This window comes from Rhinoraja longicauda, chromosome 3, assembly GCF_053455715.1.
Source record: "Rhinoraja longicauda isolate Sanriku21f chromosome 3, sRhiLon1.1, whole genome shotgun sequence".
NCBI classification, from domain to species: Eukaryota; Metazoa; Chordata; class Chondrichthyes; order Rajiformes; family Arhynchobatidae; genus Rhinoraja; species Rhinoraja longicauda.
The window spans coordinates 18,278,319-18,292,485 of NC_135955.1; the positions used below are offsets into that span (position 1 = coordinate 18,278,319).

General features: G+C 42.2%; 1 protein-coding gene across 6 annotated transcripts in view; it reads left to right on the forward strand.

Moving 5' to 3' along the window:
* ccdc171 (coiled-coil domain containing 171) overlaps positions 1-14,167 on the forward strand; it is a 240,743-nt gene that overhangs the window by 56,554 nt on the left and 170,022 nt on the right. For all 6 annotated transcript variants that reach the window (XM_078394873.1, XM_078394872.1, XM_078394874.1 and 3 more), the window contains 2 exons: positions 2,706-2,873; positions 10,949-11,137. In XM_078394873.1, the coding sequence (XP_078250999.1) occupies positions 2,706-2,873; positions 10,949-11,137 (357 nt within the window). The remainder of the gene's footprint in view (positions 1-2,705; positions 2,874-10,948; positions 11,138-14,167) is intronic.

The following is a 14,167-nucleotide window of genomic DNA, read 5'->3' on the forward strand; positions in this document are numbered from 1 at the left end:
ATGGCTGTCCTGCTGCTGATGTCAATCGATTATCTATTGCAAACCTAGAGGAGCGACTGGTCAAACAATACAATCACGACTTCAGTGAAAGAACCAGCAAGGAGACAGAAGGAATGTCCAGAGAAGAAGTAAAGTTCTTGGACATTGTGAATCGTTCAGCAAGGATGACAGATGGACACTATTGTCTCGACTTACCTTTCAAGCAAGACATTACAATGAACATCATTGTCAAGGATCCATTGAACCCCACAAACTGATCACCTATTTCTCATCATGGAGGAACCTGAAGACTGCTGCAGCTTGGCTTCTTAAAGTGAAGACAACACTCTTGCAGCTGACTTGAAAAAGAAAGGAAATTCAAACTGCTGTGAGTAGCCTTGAAAACGATTCTGGCAAACTGAAAAAAAAGGTTGAGAAGGAGATGCAAGTCGTTAAAGCAACACTCCGCAGACAATGTTTATGTCCTGAAAATCTTTCCCAAGCAGAAAGCGCAATCATCTCTTTCAGTCAAAGGCAAAGATTCGAAGAAGCAATATCAGGACTAGAAGCTGGTGGTAATGGTGTCAAAAGAAGCAGTCATTTGTACAAACTGGATCCGGTGCTGAATGATGGACTTCTGAGAGTAGGCGGTCGCCTGAATAGACTAGCGATGCCTGAAGAAGATAAATATCCTATTATTCTCTCGTAGGACCTTCACATATCAACACTACTGTTACGATATATCCATGAACACTCATCCAGGAAGAAATCATATGCTGTCTCGTCTCCGTAAAAGTTACTGGATTATCAAAGCTAACTCCGCTGCAAGAATAATCATAACAGTGGTTGTGTGTAAATGACAGCGGGGAAGAGTTGGGGAAGAAAAGGTGGCAGATTTGCCCCTGGTGAGAATTCTACCAGACAAGCCTCCATTTACAGATGTAGGAGTAGACTACTTCGGTCCTATAGAGATCAATAGAGGACAAAGTTATGTGAAAAGGTATGGTGTAATCTTCACCTGCATGGCTAGCAGGGCAATACATCTTGAAGGTGCATATACACTTGACACAGACTCCTGCATCAATGCACAACAAAGATTCATTTGTTGACAAGGTCAAGTTTCATCTTTAAGATCAGACAATGGCACAAATTTTATCGAAGCAGACAGAATTGAGAGAAGAATTCAATAACTTGAATCAGGTCAAGATTCAGGATGCTATGCTTCAGCAAGGGATAAGGTGATACTTTAACGCTCCAGCAGGATCCCATCACGGCAGTGTTTGGGAACGATTGATCCGCATGGTTCGAAATGTGCTGTGCTCTGTTGTTGGCCAACAAGTTCTGGACGATGAAAGATTGCAAACTTTAATTTGTGAAGTTGAAGCAATTTTAAATGATCGACCCAATACCAAGAAATCTGATGATCCAATGGACCTGGAAGCACTCATGCCAAACCATCTTCAGTTGAAAGGCAAGCCAATACTACCACCTGGGCTCTTTATAAAGGAAGATTTATACATCAGATGCAGATGGAGACAGGTGCAATAAATGGCAGATCTCTTTTGGAAACAGTGGATACGAGAATACTTGCCTCTGGTCAACGGTGGTCAAAGGTGAAATGAAGCTCTGCTCCAGGTGGCATTGTTGTGGTAGCTGATTCCCCTGCACCACGAAGCTCCTGGCTAATGGGCAGAATATTGGAGACCATACCAGATGCACAAGGTCTTGTGCGCACAGTTCGACTTCAGACTAAGAGCAACATTTTGTAAAGGCCGATAACGAAGATATGTCTGCTCCTTGAAGCTGATACCTGAGTACAGCAAAGACTGGTAGCCTTAAAGGTTGAAGAATCACTAAGTGCATACTTTTTTCTTTATTATGTGTAAAGTTTTTATGGCTCCTTTTAATGTTTAGTAGTAATTGTTTTGTTGTATACGTAGAACAATTAGGGGTGTGTAGGAGCCATGGTGAGATACAGTTCTTACCAGACCTGCGACGAGAGTTGAATTCTTGGGGAGATACAGACCTGTTTGTACTATTACTTCAATAAACGACTAATTAAACTGAAAATACATTTGGAAAATCTCTTTGCTGGTCTGCGTCAAGATCAATCACTCGCACTCTCTGTGAAGTAATGACAAGCGGAAAGGACTTTATTGGAAAGGACTGAGGTTGTCATCACAGCTGGTATATGGGATTAGCATGGAAAGGTTGACATGGGTGAGGACATGTGTAAAGAGATATAATGTCAAACCTTCAGGTCAGTGATCTTTCATCAGAATACTGATTCCCTTTAATATCTGGCTTATTTTTTAGTGACAGATTGAAGGAAAATCAATTATCTTTATTAGTTTTTGCAACATTATCTGAGTACCATATATTGATTTATCCAATTGCAGTGTCCACATAACCAGCATGGTTAGCTGTCCTGAGAAGGGTGTTTCAAAGAGTATGGTTCCAAAACTCTACTCTAACTGTACTCTAAATGTGGGTACAGTGCTGCCTCTATTAAAATGTTGTTGAGGAATCCAGCTGCTAAGTTGTTTTATGTGATCGGAATTCTATGTTGTTGAGCTATGTTTATGTCAGATCATTAGTTTCTGCTGCCCTCTGTTTATTATAGCTATGCTTCAATTGTCTTTTTTATCTGATTTTATTATATGTTTTTCTGCTGTTTGCAGCATTTTTGGATCACTTCTGTAATAACGCTCATGTTTATCTCATAGGAAAAGCTGACCTTTCTTCACGGCTTGTACCAGCAACTGACAGCAGGCTGTGTGGTCATGAAACAACCAGATAGCATGCTGACAAAATTCTCCTGGCCAGAACTATGCTCTATTCTGCAGGAAAATGTTGATGCCTTCATTTCAGATCTTAACAGGGCCAATGAAAAGGTAACTCTGAGATTTTAAGTTATCGAGCCAAAGCCAGAAAATTTATGGTATCATGGCATGATTTAACCAAAAAAAAACTTGCTAGTTAATTTATTTCAAGAAGAAAATCCTATTAGTGCAATTTTGGTGTCCTAATTTGAGGAAAGGACATTATTGCGATGGAGGGAGTGCAGCAGGTTAATTCCCGGGATGGCGGGACTGACATATGATGAAAGAATGGGTCGACTGGGCTTGTATTCGTTGGAATTTAGAAGGTTGAGAGGGGATTTTATAGAAACATATAAAATTCTTAAAGGCTTGGACAGGCTAGATGCAGGAAAAATATTACCAACGTTGGGGGAGTCCAGAACCAGGGGTCACAGTATAAGAATAAGGGGTAGGCCATTTAGGACTGAGATGAGGAAAAGCCTCTTCATCCAGGGAGTTGTGAATCTGTGGAATTCTCTGCCACAGAAGGCAGTGGAGGCCAATTCACTGGATGTCTTCAAGAAAGAGTTAGATTTAGCTAGGGCTTAGTTAGGGCTAAAGGAATCAATGGATATGGGGAAAAAGCAGCAACGGGGTACTGATTTTAGATGATCAGCCATGATCATATTGCTGGCTCGAATGCCTGATGGCCTACTCCTGCACCTATTTTTCTATATTTCTATTTAATAATTCACAAACAATAATAATTTATCTCAGATGTAGTTTGATCCCTTTTCTGAAGGCATGCAAATGCAACTGAAGTATGAGTGAATTCTCTAAATACCATTCATCTTACAAATAAACCTGAATGTTGTTATCTACTTTAATTTAGATTTACTAATTTCATGACTGAATATTAGCCAAAGGGACCCAATTTTTAAAAATAATCTAAATTATACTGAGGAGAAATTTAAAAGTATATGCTTTTTTCAGCAATAAAATAAAATCTTGCTTAAAACGCAGCATGACAACGTACACCTTCAATATAATGTACATAAAATCAGGTCCATGCTGTCCTTCACCGTGTTCAATTTGATTAATAGCAATTTGAGTAGGGGAAATTCACCAGGCCATTGCTTAGTATAAAGCATTTCAGTTCAGAGAGACTGAATACCCCATGTATCTAGAGTCATAGAGCGACACAGTGTGGAAACAGGGCCTTCGGCCCAACGGCCACACTGGCCAACATGTCCCAGCTACACTAGTCCCACCTCCCTGCGCTTGGTCCATATCCCTCCAAACCTGTCCTAACCATGTACCATAAGAAAATAACCAGATGCTGGTACAAATCGATTTATTCACAAAATGCTGGAGTAACTCAGCAGGTCAGGCAGCATCTCCCGAGATGCTGCCTGACCTGCTGAGTTACCCTAACCATGTACCTGTCTAACTGTTTCTTAAACAGCCTCAACTACCTCATCTGTCAGCTTGTTCCATATACCCACCACCGTTTGTATGATAAAGTTACCCCTCAGATTCCTATTAAATCTTTTCCCCTTCACCTTGAACGTATGTCCTCTGGTCCTCGATTCCCCTCCGGTGGGCAAGAGACTGCATCTACCCGATCTATTCCTCTCATACACCTCTATAAGATCACCCCTTATCCTCCTGGGCTCCAAAGAATAGAGACCCAGCCTACTCAACCTCTCCCTATAGCTCAGACCCTCTAGTCCTGGCAACATCCTCGTAAATCTTCTCTGAACCCTTTCAAGCTTGGTGTGGAGGTGGCTGAGGTTTAAAAGAAATTGAAGGGCAGTTATGAGGCAATTTATAGAAAGCCCCATACCATAACACATTTCCATAGCACCAGAAGGCACAGGTTTAAGGTAGGGGATTTGGTGGGGATCTGGGTATAATTTTTTTTCACCCAGAGGATAGTTGTATCTAGAATGCACTGCCTGAGCTGGTGGTGGAGACTGGGGCAGACTATCAACAGACATCAACTATAAATCCGCTGATCTGGACAACACCTCCCCCCACCCTGTCTCAATGAGATTTCAAACACCAAGAGATGGAAAATGGGCTTGTTATTGATGGGTACTTGACAGTTGGCCTCAACATGGTAGATAGAATATCCTGTTTCTGTGCTGTTTTTATGATGATATACTGTTTGACTTAGTTACATAAATTCATTGATTAAGATAACCTTGTGATGTGTGGGATTTAAACTTAGTACCAACTTTAAATAATATCAGTCGGATATGAAATAAGTTGAGCAGTTTCAATTCTGTTTTTAGCAGACATAGATCTACACAGCATTGGTCCAGTAATGCTGGAACATTGAGGGCTGATCTTATAGAGGTATATAAGATTATGAGGGGAACAGATAGTGCAGATGCACAGACTCTTTTACCCAGAGTAGGGGAATCAAGAACCAGAGGACATAGATTTAAGGTGAGAGGTGAAAGATTTATTTAATAGGAATCAGGGGCAACTTTTTCACATAGGGTGATGTGTATTTAGAATGAACTGCTAGAGGAGGTAGTTGAATCTGATACTATAACAACATTTAAAAGACATTTGGACAGGTACATGGACAGGAAAGATTTAGAAGGATATGGGCCGGTGGGACTGGTAGTGTAGCTGGAGCAGCATGGTCGGCATGTGCAAGTTGGGCCGAAGGGCCTGTTTCTGCGCTTTATGAATCTATGACTATAATTGAATGTATTTAATCTCAAATGATGTTTATTGTAGGACATGGGATGCCATAACAGATGAATTAGAACATTACTTTGTAGTTGCTTTTGAGACCTTTTGTGGAGATCATAGATCAGTATAGCACAGGAACAGAGACTTTGGCCCAGAATATCTGGTGACCATGATGCCAAGTTAAGCTAATTCCATCTGACTCTAAATGGTCTGAATCCCTCCATTGCCTGCCTGTTCAGGTGCCTGTATAAATAAATCCCTCTTAAATGTTGCTATCGCATCTGCTTCCTCAACCTCGCTGGGCAGCATATTCTAGGCATCTACCATGCTAAGTAATAAAAAAACTTGCATTTCAAATCTCCTTTAAACTTTGAAGTGCTTTGAGAGGTCGGCTATGGGGCATATCATCTACCTTACCAGGAACCTGGATCCAGTAAAATTTGCTGACCGCCACAATAGATCTATGGGGGATACGATCTTGCGGGCTCTCCATTCTGCATTGGATCACTTGGATAATAAGAACACATACATCAGGCATTTGTTCATTGACTACAGCTTGTATTCAACACTATCATCCCCTCTAAGCCTGTTACCAAGCTCAGGGAACTGGATCTCTGTGCATCCCTTTGCAATTGGATCATTGACTTCCTCGTCAACATACCTCAATCAGTACGAATTGGTAACAGCACCTCATCCTTGATAACCATCAGTACAGGGGCACTTCAAGGCTATGGGTTCAGTCCCCTGTTCTATGCACTCTCTACCCATGACTATGTAGCCAGATATGGTTCCAACCAACTCCATCCTTAAATTTACTGATGACACCACTATTGTTGAATGAATTACAGCAATGATGAATCAGAGTATAGGAGGCAGTTTGATCTAATTGAATGTTACCAGAATGACAACCTTGCTCTCAACGTCTATAAGACCAAGGAGTTGATGATTGACTTTAGAAAAGAGCAATGCAGAGGATCCACGAACCCCTCTTCATCGATTGGTTTGTGGTGGAAAGAATCAACAAGTTCATGGGCATGCATATCTCTGAAGATATGTCCTGGACCCAGCACATTGATGCAATCATAAAGAAAGCCAATTAATGCCTTTACTTCCTTAGAAAATTGATAAAATCTGGTATGTCGACGAATACTTTCTTCAACTTCCACAGGGGTATGTAGAGAGAATATTGGATGGTGTGTCACAGCCCTTGGCAACTCGAATGCCTAGGAACGAAGGTGAATACAAAAGGTAGTGAACACCGCCCATTGTGGGGTACTGGCATCCTCACCATCGAAGGGGTCTATAGGAAGCACAGCCTCAAAAAGGCTGCCAACATCTTCAAGGACCCACACCACCCTGGCCACGTTCTCTTTTCACTCCTGCCATCAGGAAGATAGCATAGGAGTCTGAAAACTATGACTTCCAGGTTCAGGAACAGTTTCTTCCCAAGCACCATCAGGCTCTTGAACATTGCAAACACCAGCTAACCTATGATCTACAAACAGCCTTGGTTTCACTGGGGACTTTGGGCTTTTGTTTTACTAACATGGGAGTGATCTTTTAAAATTTATCAAACTTTTTTGTTTATTGCATTTTCTGTGAATACAATGTTTATAGTCCTGTTATGCTGCTGCAAGTAAGAGTTTCATTGTTCCATTTTAAGTACATTTGTCAATTAAACGCTATTGACTTGACTCTTAAACTTCCCTCCTCTCACTTAAAGCTATGTACACTAGTATTTGACATTTTCACCCCGGGGAAAAAGGCTGACTTTTTATCTACTCAGGTTTAATTATTTAATACACTTCCATCACCCCTCAGCTTCCTACACTCGATGAAAGAATTCAAGTTTGTCCAACAGCTCCTTATAATTAAAGTCACCTGGAGTAAATCTTCTCTGCACGCTTTCTAGCTGAACAATATCTTTCGTACTGCAGGGTGACCAAAATGGAACACAGTACTCCACGTGTGGCCTCAGCAATATCTTGCACAGCTGTTACATAATATCCTAACTTCTATACTCAGTACCATGACAGATAAAAGGCCAATGTGCCGAAAGCGTTCTTGACAGCCTATCTGTCTGTCACGCCACTTTTCAGCAACTACTAGACCAAGTGGATCCGTTGGGTCCAAACCTCTCCTGCATTGGTGCAGTACCTTCTCCTCCCCTCTCCCCCTCCCCTCTCCCCCTCCCCTCCCCTCTCCCCCTCTCCCCTCCCCTCTCCCCCTCCCCTCTCCCCCCTCCTCCCTGAGAGAAGGGAATGGCATCTATGAAGAAGTAGGGTGGAAGGAGGTGTAGTCCAGATAACAATGGATACTTCCCCTGCAACCGCATGAGATGCAACTCTGTCCCTATACCTCCTTCCTTGACTCTATACCTCCTCCCTCGACTCTATCCAATGATCCCAAAAGTCCTTTCAAGTGAGGCAGAGGTTAACGTGCAACCTCATCTACTGCATCAGTTCTAGGTGGACCCCTATATGTCGGCAAGATCAAACGTAGACTGGGCGATTATTTCGCTATACACCTTTACGCAGTCCGCCTTGGCATATGTGATCTCCCAGTTGCCAAACATATAACGGCCCTTCCCATTCCCATACTGCCTTCTCTATCCTCGGCTTCCTCCACTGTCAGAGTGAGGCCAAATTAAAATTGGAGCAACAGCACCTCGTATTTCATTTGGGCGGCTTACAACCCAGCGAATTTCAAGTAACCGTCCCAAATCCGAGTCGTCCTACTAGTTTCACTATTGTTTTGTTTAGTTTCACTGTTTGTATCCACTCGTTTATCGTCACATCAACCAATGGACCATTGTGGGCTCCACCTTTCTTTGATCATCATTGTTTACTTTGATTTGTTCTTTTCATACCTTTCAATTATTTGTTCTTTTTACCTTTAAATACCTCTAGTTTCCTTCGCCTGTGACAGTCAGTCTGAAGAAGGGTCTGGACCCGAAACATCACCTGTTCCTTTTGTTCAATATCATGATCAGTTTTAGCCCACCTGCTGCAGGAAGAATGCCACTAAACTGTAACGGATGCAGAGAAGATTTGTGGTTGTGGCCGGGTCTTGTAGACCTGAGCTTTTTGGTGAGGTTGGGCAGGCTATAACTTTGTTCCTTGGAGTGCAGGACTGAGTGGTGATATTATCGAAGATGGCACAAAATGCTGGAGTAACTCAGCGGGACAGGCAGCGTCTCTGGATAGAAGGAATTGGTGACGTTTTGGGTCTAGACCCTTCTTTAGATGGATATAATAGAGTTGTGTAAAATCATTAAGGGCATAGAGGCATAGATAAGGTAAATGCACATCGCCTTTTTTTCCCCCAGGGTAGGGGAATCAAAAACTCGAGGCATAGAGGACTTCTAAGTTATCAAATTGTCTTAACTGTTCTGGGGGCCGGAGAACCTAGGGTGATGGAGGAACTGAAGGAAATCCACATTAGGCAGGAAATGGTTTTGGGTAGACTGATGGGACTGAAGGCTGATAAATCCCCAGGGCCTGATGGTCTGCATCCCAGGGTACTTAAGGAGGTGGCTCTAGAAATAGTGGGAGCATTGGAGATCATTTTTCAATGTTCTATAGATTCAGGATCAGTTCCGGTGGATTGGAGGATAGCAAATGTTACCCCACTTTTTAAGAAAGGAGGGAGAGAGAAAACGGGTAATTATAGACCAGTTAGTCTGACATCAGTGGTGGGGAAGATGCTTGAGTCAATTATAAAAGACGAAATTGCTGAGCATTTGGATAGCAGTAACGGGATCATTCCGAGTCAGCATGGATTTACGAATGGGAAATCATGCTTGACAAATCTACTGGAATTTTTTGAGGATGTAACTAGGAAAATTGACAGGGGAGAGTCAGTGGATGTGGTGTACCTCGACTTTCAGAAAGCCTTCGACAAGGTCCCACACAGGAGATTAGTGGGCAAAATTAGGGCACATGGTATTGGGGGTAGGGTATTGACATGGATAGAAAATTGGTTGACAGACAGAAAGCAAAGAGTGGGGATAAATGGGTCCCTTTCGGAATGGGAGGCAGTGACCAGTGGGGTACCGCAAGGTTCGGTGCTGGGACCCCAGCTATTTACGATATACATTAATGACTTAGACGAAGGGATTAAAAGTACCATTAGCAAATTTGCAGATGATACTAAGCTGGGGGTAGTGTGAATTGTGAGGAAGATGCAATAAGGCTGCAGGGTGACTTGGACAGGTTGTGTGAGTGGGCGGATACATGGCAGATGCAGTTTAATGTAGATAAGTGTGAGGTTATTCACTTTGGAAGTAAGAATAGAAAGGCAGATTATTATCTGAATGGTGTCAAGTTAGGAGGAGGGGGAGTTCAACGAGATCTGGGTGTCCTAGTGCATCAGTCAATGAAAGGAAGCATGCAGGTACAGCACGCAGTGAAGAAAGCCAATGGAATGTTGGCCTTCGTAACAAGAGGAGTTGAGTATAGGAGCAAAGAGGTCCTTCTACAGTTGTACCGGGCCCTGGTGAGACCGCACCTGGAGTACTGTGTGCAGTTTTGGTCTCCAAATTTGAGGAAGGATATTCTTGCTATGGAGGGTGTGCAGCGTAGGTTCACTAGGTTAATTCCCGGAATGGCGGGACTGTCGTATGTTGAAAGGCTGGAGCGATTGGGCTTGTATACACTGGAATTTAGAAGGATGAGGGGGGATCTTATTGAAACATATAAGATAATTAGGGGATTGGACACATTAGAGGCAGGAAACATGTTCCCAATGTTGGGGGAGTCCAGAACAAGGGGCCACAGTTTAAGAATAAGGGGTAGGCTATTTAGAACGGAGATGAGGAAGAACTTTTTCAGTCAGAGAGTGGTGAAGGTGTGGAATTCTCTGCCTCAGAAGGCAGTGGAGGCCAGTTCGTTGGATGCTTTCAAGAGAGAGCTGGATAGAGCTCTTAAGGATAGCGGAGTGAGGGGGTATGGGGAGAAGGCAGGAACGGGGTACTGATGGAGAGTGATCAGCCATGATCGCATTGAATGGCGGTGCTGGCTCGAAGGGCTGAATGGCCTTCTCCTGCACCTATTGTCTATTGTCTATTGTCTAAACTCTGTGATTCATAACCTGTTTGTGAACAACTCATCAAATAACCTGGTGTATTGCATTATTACAATGCAAACATGGTATTAATTTTTTAATATTCTGTAACCTGTTAATCTTGACAGCAGATATGACGTAAATATATTTTGATTATTTGCCTCTAGAAGCATTTGTTTTTATTTCAAAACTTGTTAGAATCTAGAATGTTAAATGGTTCAGATGTGATTGGCGGAATTTATCCCACATAAAATTACAGTCAATCAACTCCATTGTGCCATTTATGTTTTTTCAAAGTAAGCTTATGGACTGTATTCATTATACTATACTGATGCATTCGACTATACATACTTATTTCTAACCCAGTCCTACAATTCTAATTCTGGAATTTACAGGAGTCCTACTTGGAGCACATTTGTCGAAATAAGGAAGAAACTATACAGCAGCTACAGCAAAGTCAAGAAACTACCTTCAATAAATTAACTGAACAGATGAAAGAGCGAGAGGCTACTTGGCAAAGACAGAAAAATGAAATGGAGCAGCATTACTCTGAACTCCTTGGGGAGGTTCATTCAAGGGCACAGGTATTGCAATATAATGGAATTGACAATGATTGCAGATGACTAACAGTTCCTTTAGCTGTCCTCAATTTGTTTCTGAGCATGATCAAGTTTACATCCAAAGTCAAAATTAACTAAAAAATCTGCAAATATCTAATTTATTCTCAACTCGTATTGTTACTCATGGAGTCATAGAATCATACAGTGTGGAAACAGGCTCTTTGGTCCAACTTGCCCACACTGACCAACATATCCCATCTACACTAGTCCCACCTGCCTGCGTTTGGCCCAACTGTCTTGACTTCTCCACTCACCCATTCTAATTTCCACCCCTCAGTGCACTGCCCTCCGCTCAGCAACAATCCCAACATTGTTATATCCACCAACAAGGGATGTGCCGTAATTTGGCAGGCTGACCTCTACCATTCTGAGGCCAGGAGCCAGCTCTCGGACACTTCCTCATACCTACCCCTTGACCATGACCACACAAACGAATACCAGGCCATCATCTACCAAACTATTCTCATCATCTCTCTCATCTCGTCCACAGTCTCCAAGCTTACAGTTCCCCAACCCTGAGCAGCCTGGCACAAAGCCTTCAATTCCCTCATCCAAATCATTTATATACATTGTGAAGAGTAGCGGCCCCAGCACCGACCCCTATAGAACACTGCTAGTCATTGGCAGGAAACTGGAAAAAGCCCCCTTTAATGCCACCTGCCATCCAGCCAACCTGCTATCCATGCTGGTATCTTTCCATCCAATTGTGTTTGCACTTTCAGAGAGCTATGAGCATGCACCCCGACCCTTTGTTTATCAATGTTCTTAAACATCCTGCCATTTGCTTTATACTTTCCTCTTGCATTTGACCTCACAAAATGCAATTCCACTCACTTGCCCCAATTAATCTTCATCTGGCATTTTTTTCTGCCCAGATTATCAACTGATCCATGTCTACTGTATCCTTTTGACAACCTTCATTGCAAACCACAACTCCACCAATTTTGATATAATTTGCTAACTTATTGATTAGGTCACCTATATTTTATCCAATTTTCTCCAGTTAGACAAGCATTCATCCACCATTATCCTCTGTGTCTATGATCATAGAAACATGGAAAATAGATGCAGGAGGAGGCAATTCGGCCCTTCGAGCCATCACCGCCATTCATTGTGATCATGGCTGATCATCCACAATCAGTAACCTGTGTCCAACCTCACCCCATATCCCTTAATTCCACTAGCCCCCAGAGCTCTATCTAACTCTCTCTTAAATTCATCCAGTGATTTGGCCTCCACTGCCCTTTGTGGCAGAGAATTCCACAAATTCACAACTCTCTGGGTGGAAAAAGTTCCTTCCCACTTCAGTTTTAATGATCAAGGCAATTTTGTATCCATATACCTAATGACAATGTTTTGACCAATCTTCCATAAAGAACCTTGTCAACTACTTTACTGAAGTCCATGTAGACAACACCCTTTCCAAAACCTTCTAATCCTTACTGTAATGGGGTGACCAGAGCAGCATGCAATACTCTAAAAGCAGCCTAACCAGAGTTATATACTTGCAGCCTGAATGTTGTCCTTCCACCACAAGTCTCTTTCTTCTATCAGTAAATCAATTCTGAATCACAATTCTGAATTCTGAAAACAACCAAGCCAATGTGAATCCTGTGCTATTTAATCTTTTGGATTAGCCTATTATGGGGAATTTTATCAAATGCCTTACAAAAATTAATGTAGATTACATCCATCACCCTACCCTCATCGATCGTCTTCATCACTATGAAGTGAAAAACGACAAGTAGTTTAATTTCATAATGTGCTTTATTAACCACGAGGCTGTAGACCAAAGGCAAAGCCTGTACATTCCATCCGAATGTACAAGCCTGTACTCCCTGTCTGACTGAACCTCAATAGCATGCATGTGCTAGATAAGACACTCCAGAAACAGTCTAAACGAATACCCAACATGGATCAGGAATATAGTGACTGATCTACAATCACCTCAAAAAACCCGATCAAGTTAGTAAGACACAACTTGGCACGTACAAAGCCATGCTGATTGTCCCTAATTAGGCCATTCTCTTCCAAATTGGAGCAAATCCTATCCTACAGAATCCTCTCCAATAGCTTCCTTACCACTAACATGAGTCTCACTGTTTTATAAATCCCTGGATTCTCTCTACTCTCTTAAATAAAGGAACAAAAAGCAATTTTTTAGTCCTCTGGGACCTCACCTGTGGCTGGTGAAGAAGCAAAGATCTTTGTCAAGCCTCCCTCAATCTCCTCTCTTGCCTTTCTCAGTAACCTGTGATAAATTCCTTCAGGTCCTGGGGATTTATCCACCTTAATGCTCTTTGAGAGCCCCAACAGCCCCTGCTCCTTAATCGCAAACTGCCCTTGCACATGATTATTCTCCATATAGATCTCACTGTCCTTCATGTCCTGCTCCTTGGTGAAAACAGATACACTGTACTTCAGTACCTCTCCTACATCCCATGATGCTTTCAGCGGCCCAACCTTCTTCCTGGTTACCCTCCTATTTTTAATATAGTGTAAGAAGTTTTTTGTTTAACTCTCCAAAGCCATTTTGTGGCCCCTATTGGCCCTTCTATTCACAGACTTGAGTTATTTCCTCTCTATTTAGATTCCTCAAGGGCCTTGCCTGATTCCTTTCTCTCAAACCTTGCATGTGCTTTTCTTTTCTTTTTGACTAAGTTTACAATATGTAACCATGCAATGTTCCTGAACCTATCCTTACCTTTTACAGTAAGATGCTGGCGCTGAATCCTAACCAGTTGGCCTTAATGCAATTCCCACGTCAGACGGAGATTTACCCCAAAGCAGCCACTTCCTATCTACTTTCCCTAGTTCCTGCTTTGTATTGTTGTAATTAACCTTTCAATTGCATGCTTTCATATGAATGCCATTCTTATCTTTATTCATAACTATCTTAATATCTACGATCTTATAATTACTATTTCCAATGTGCTCCTCCACTGAAACATCAGTCCCCTGCCCGGGACAGATTCCCAAAACTAGTATGGCACT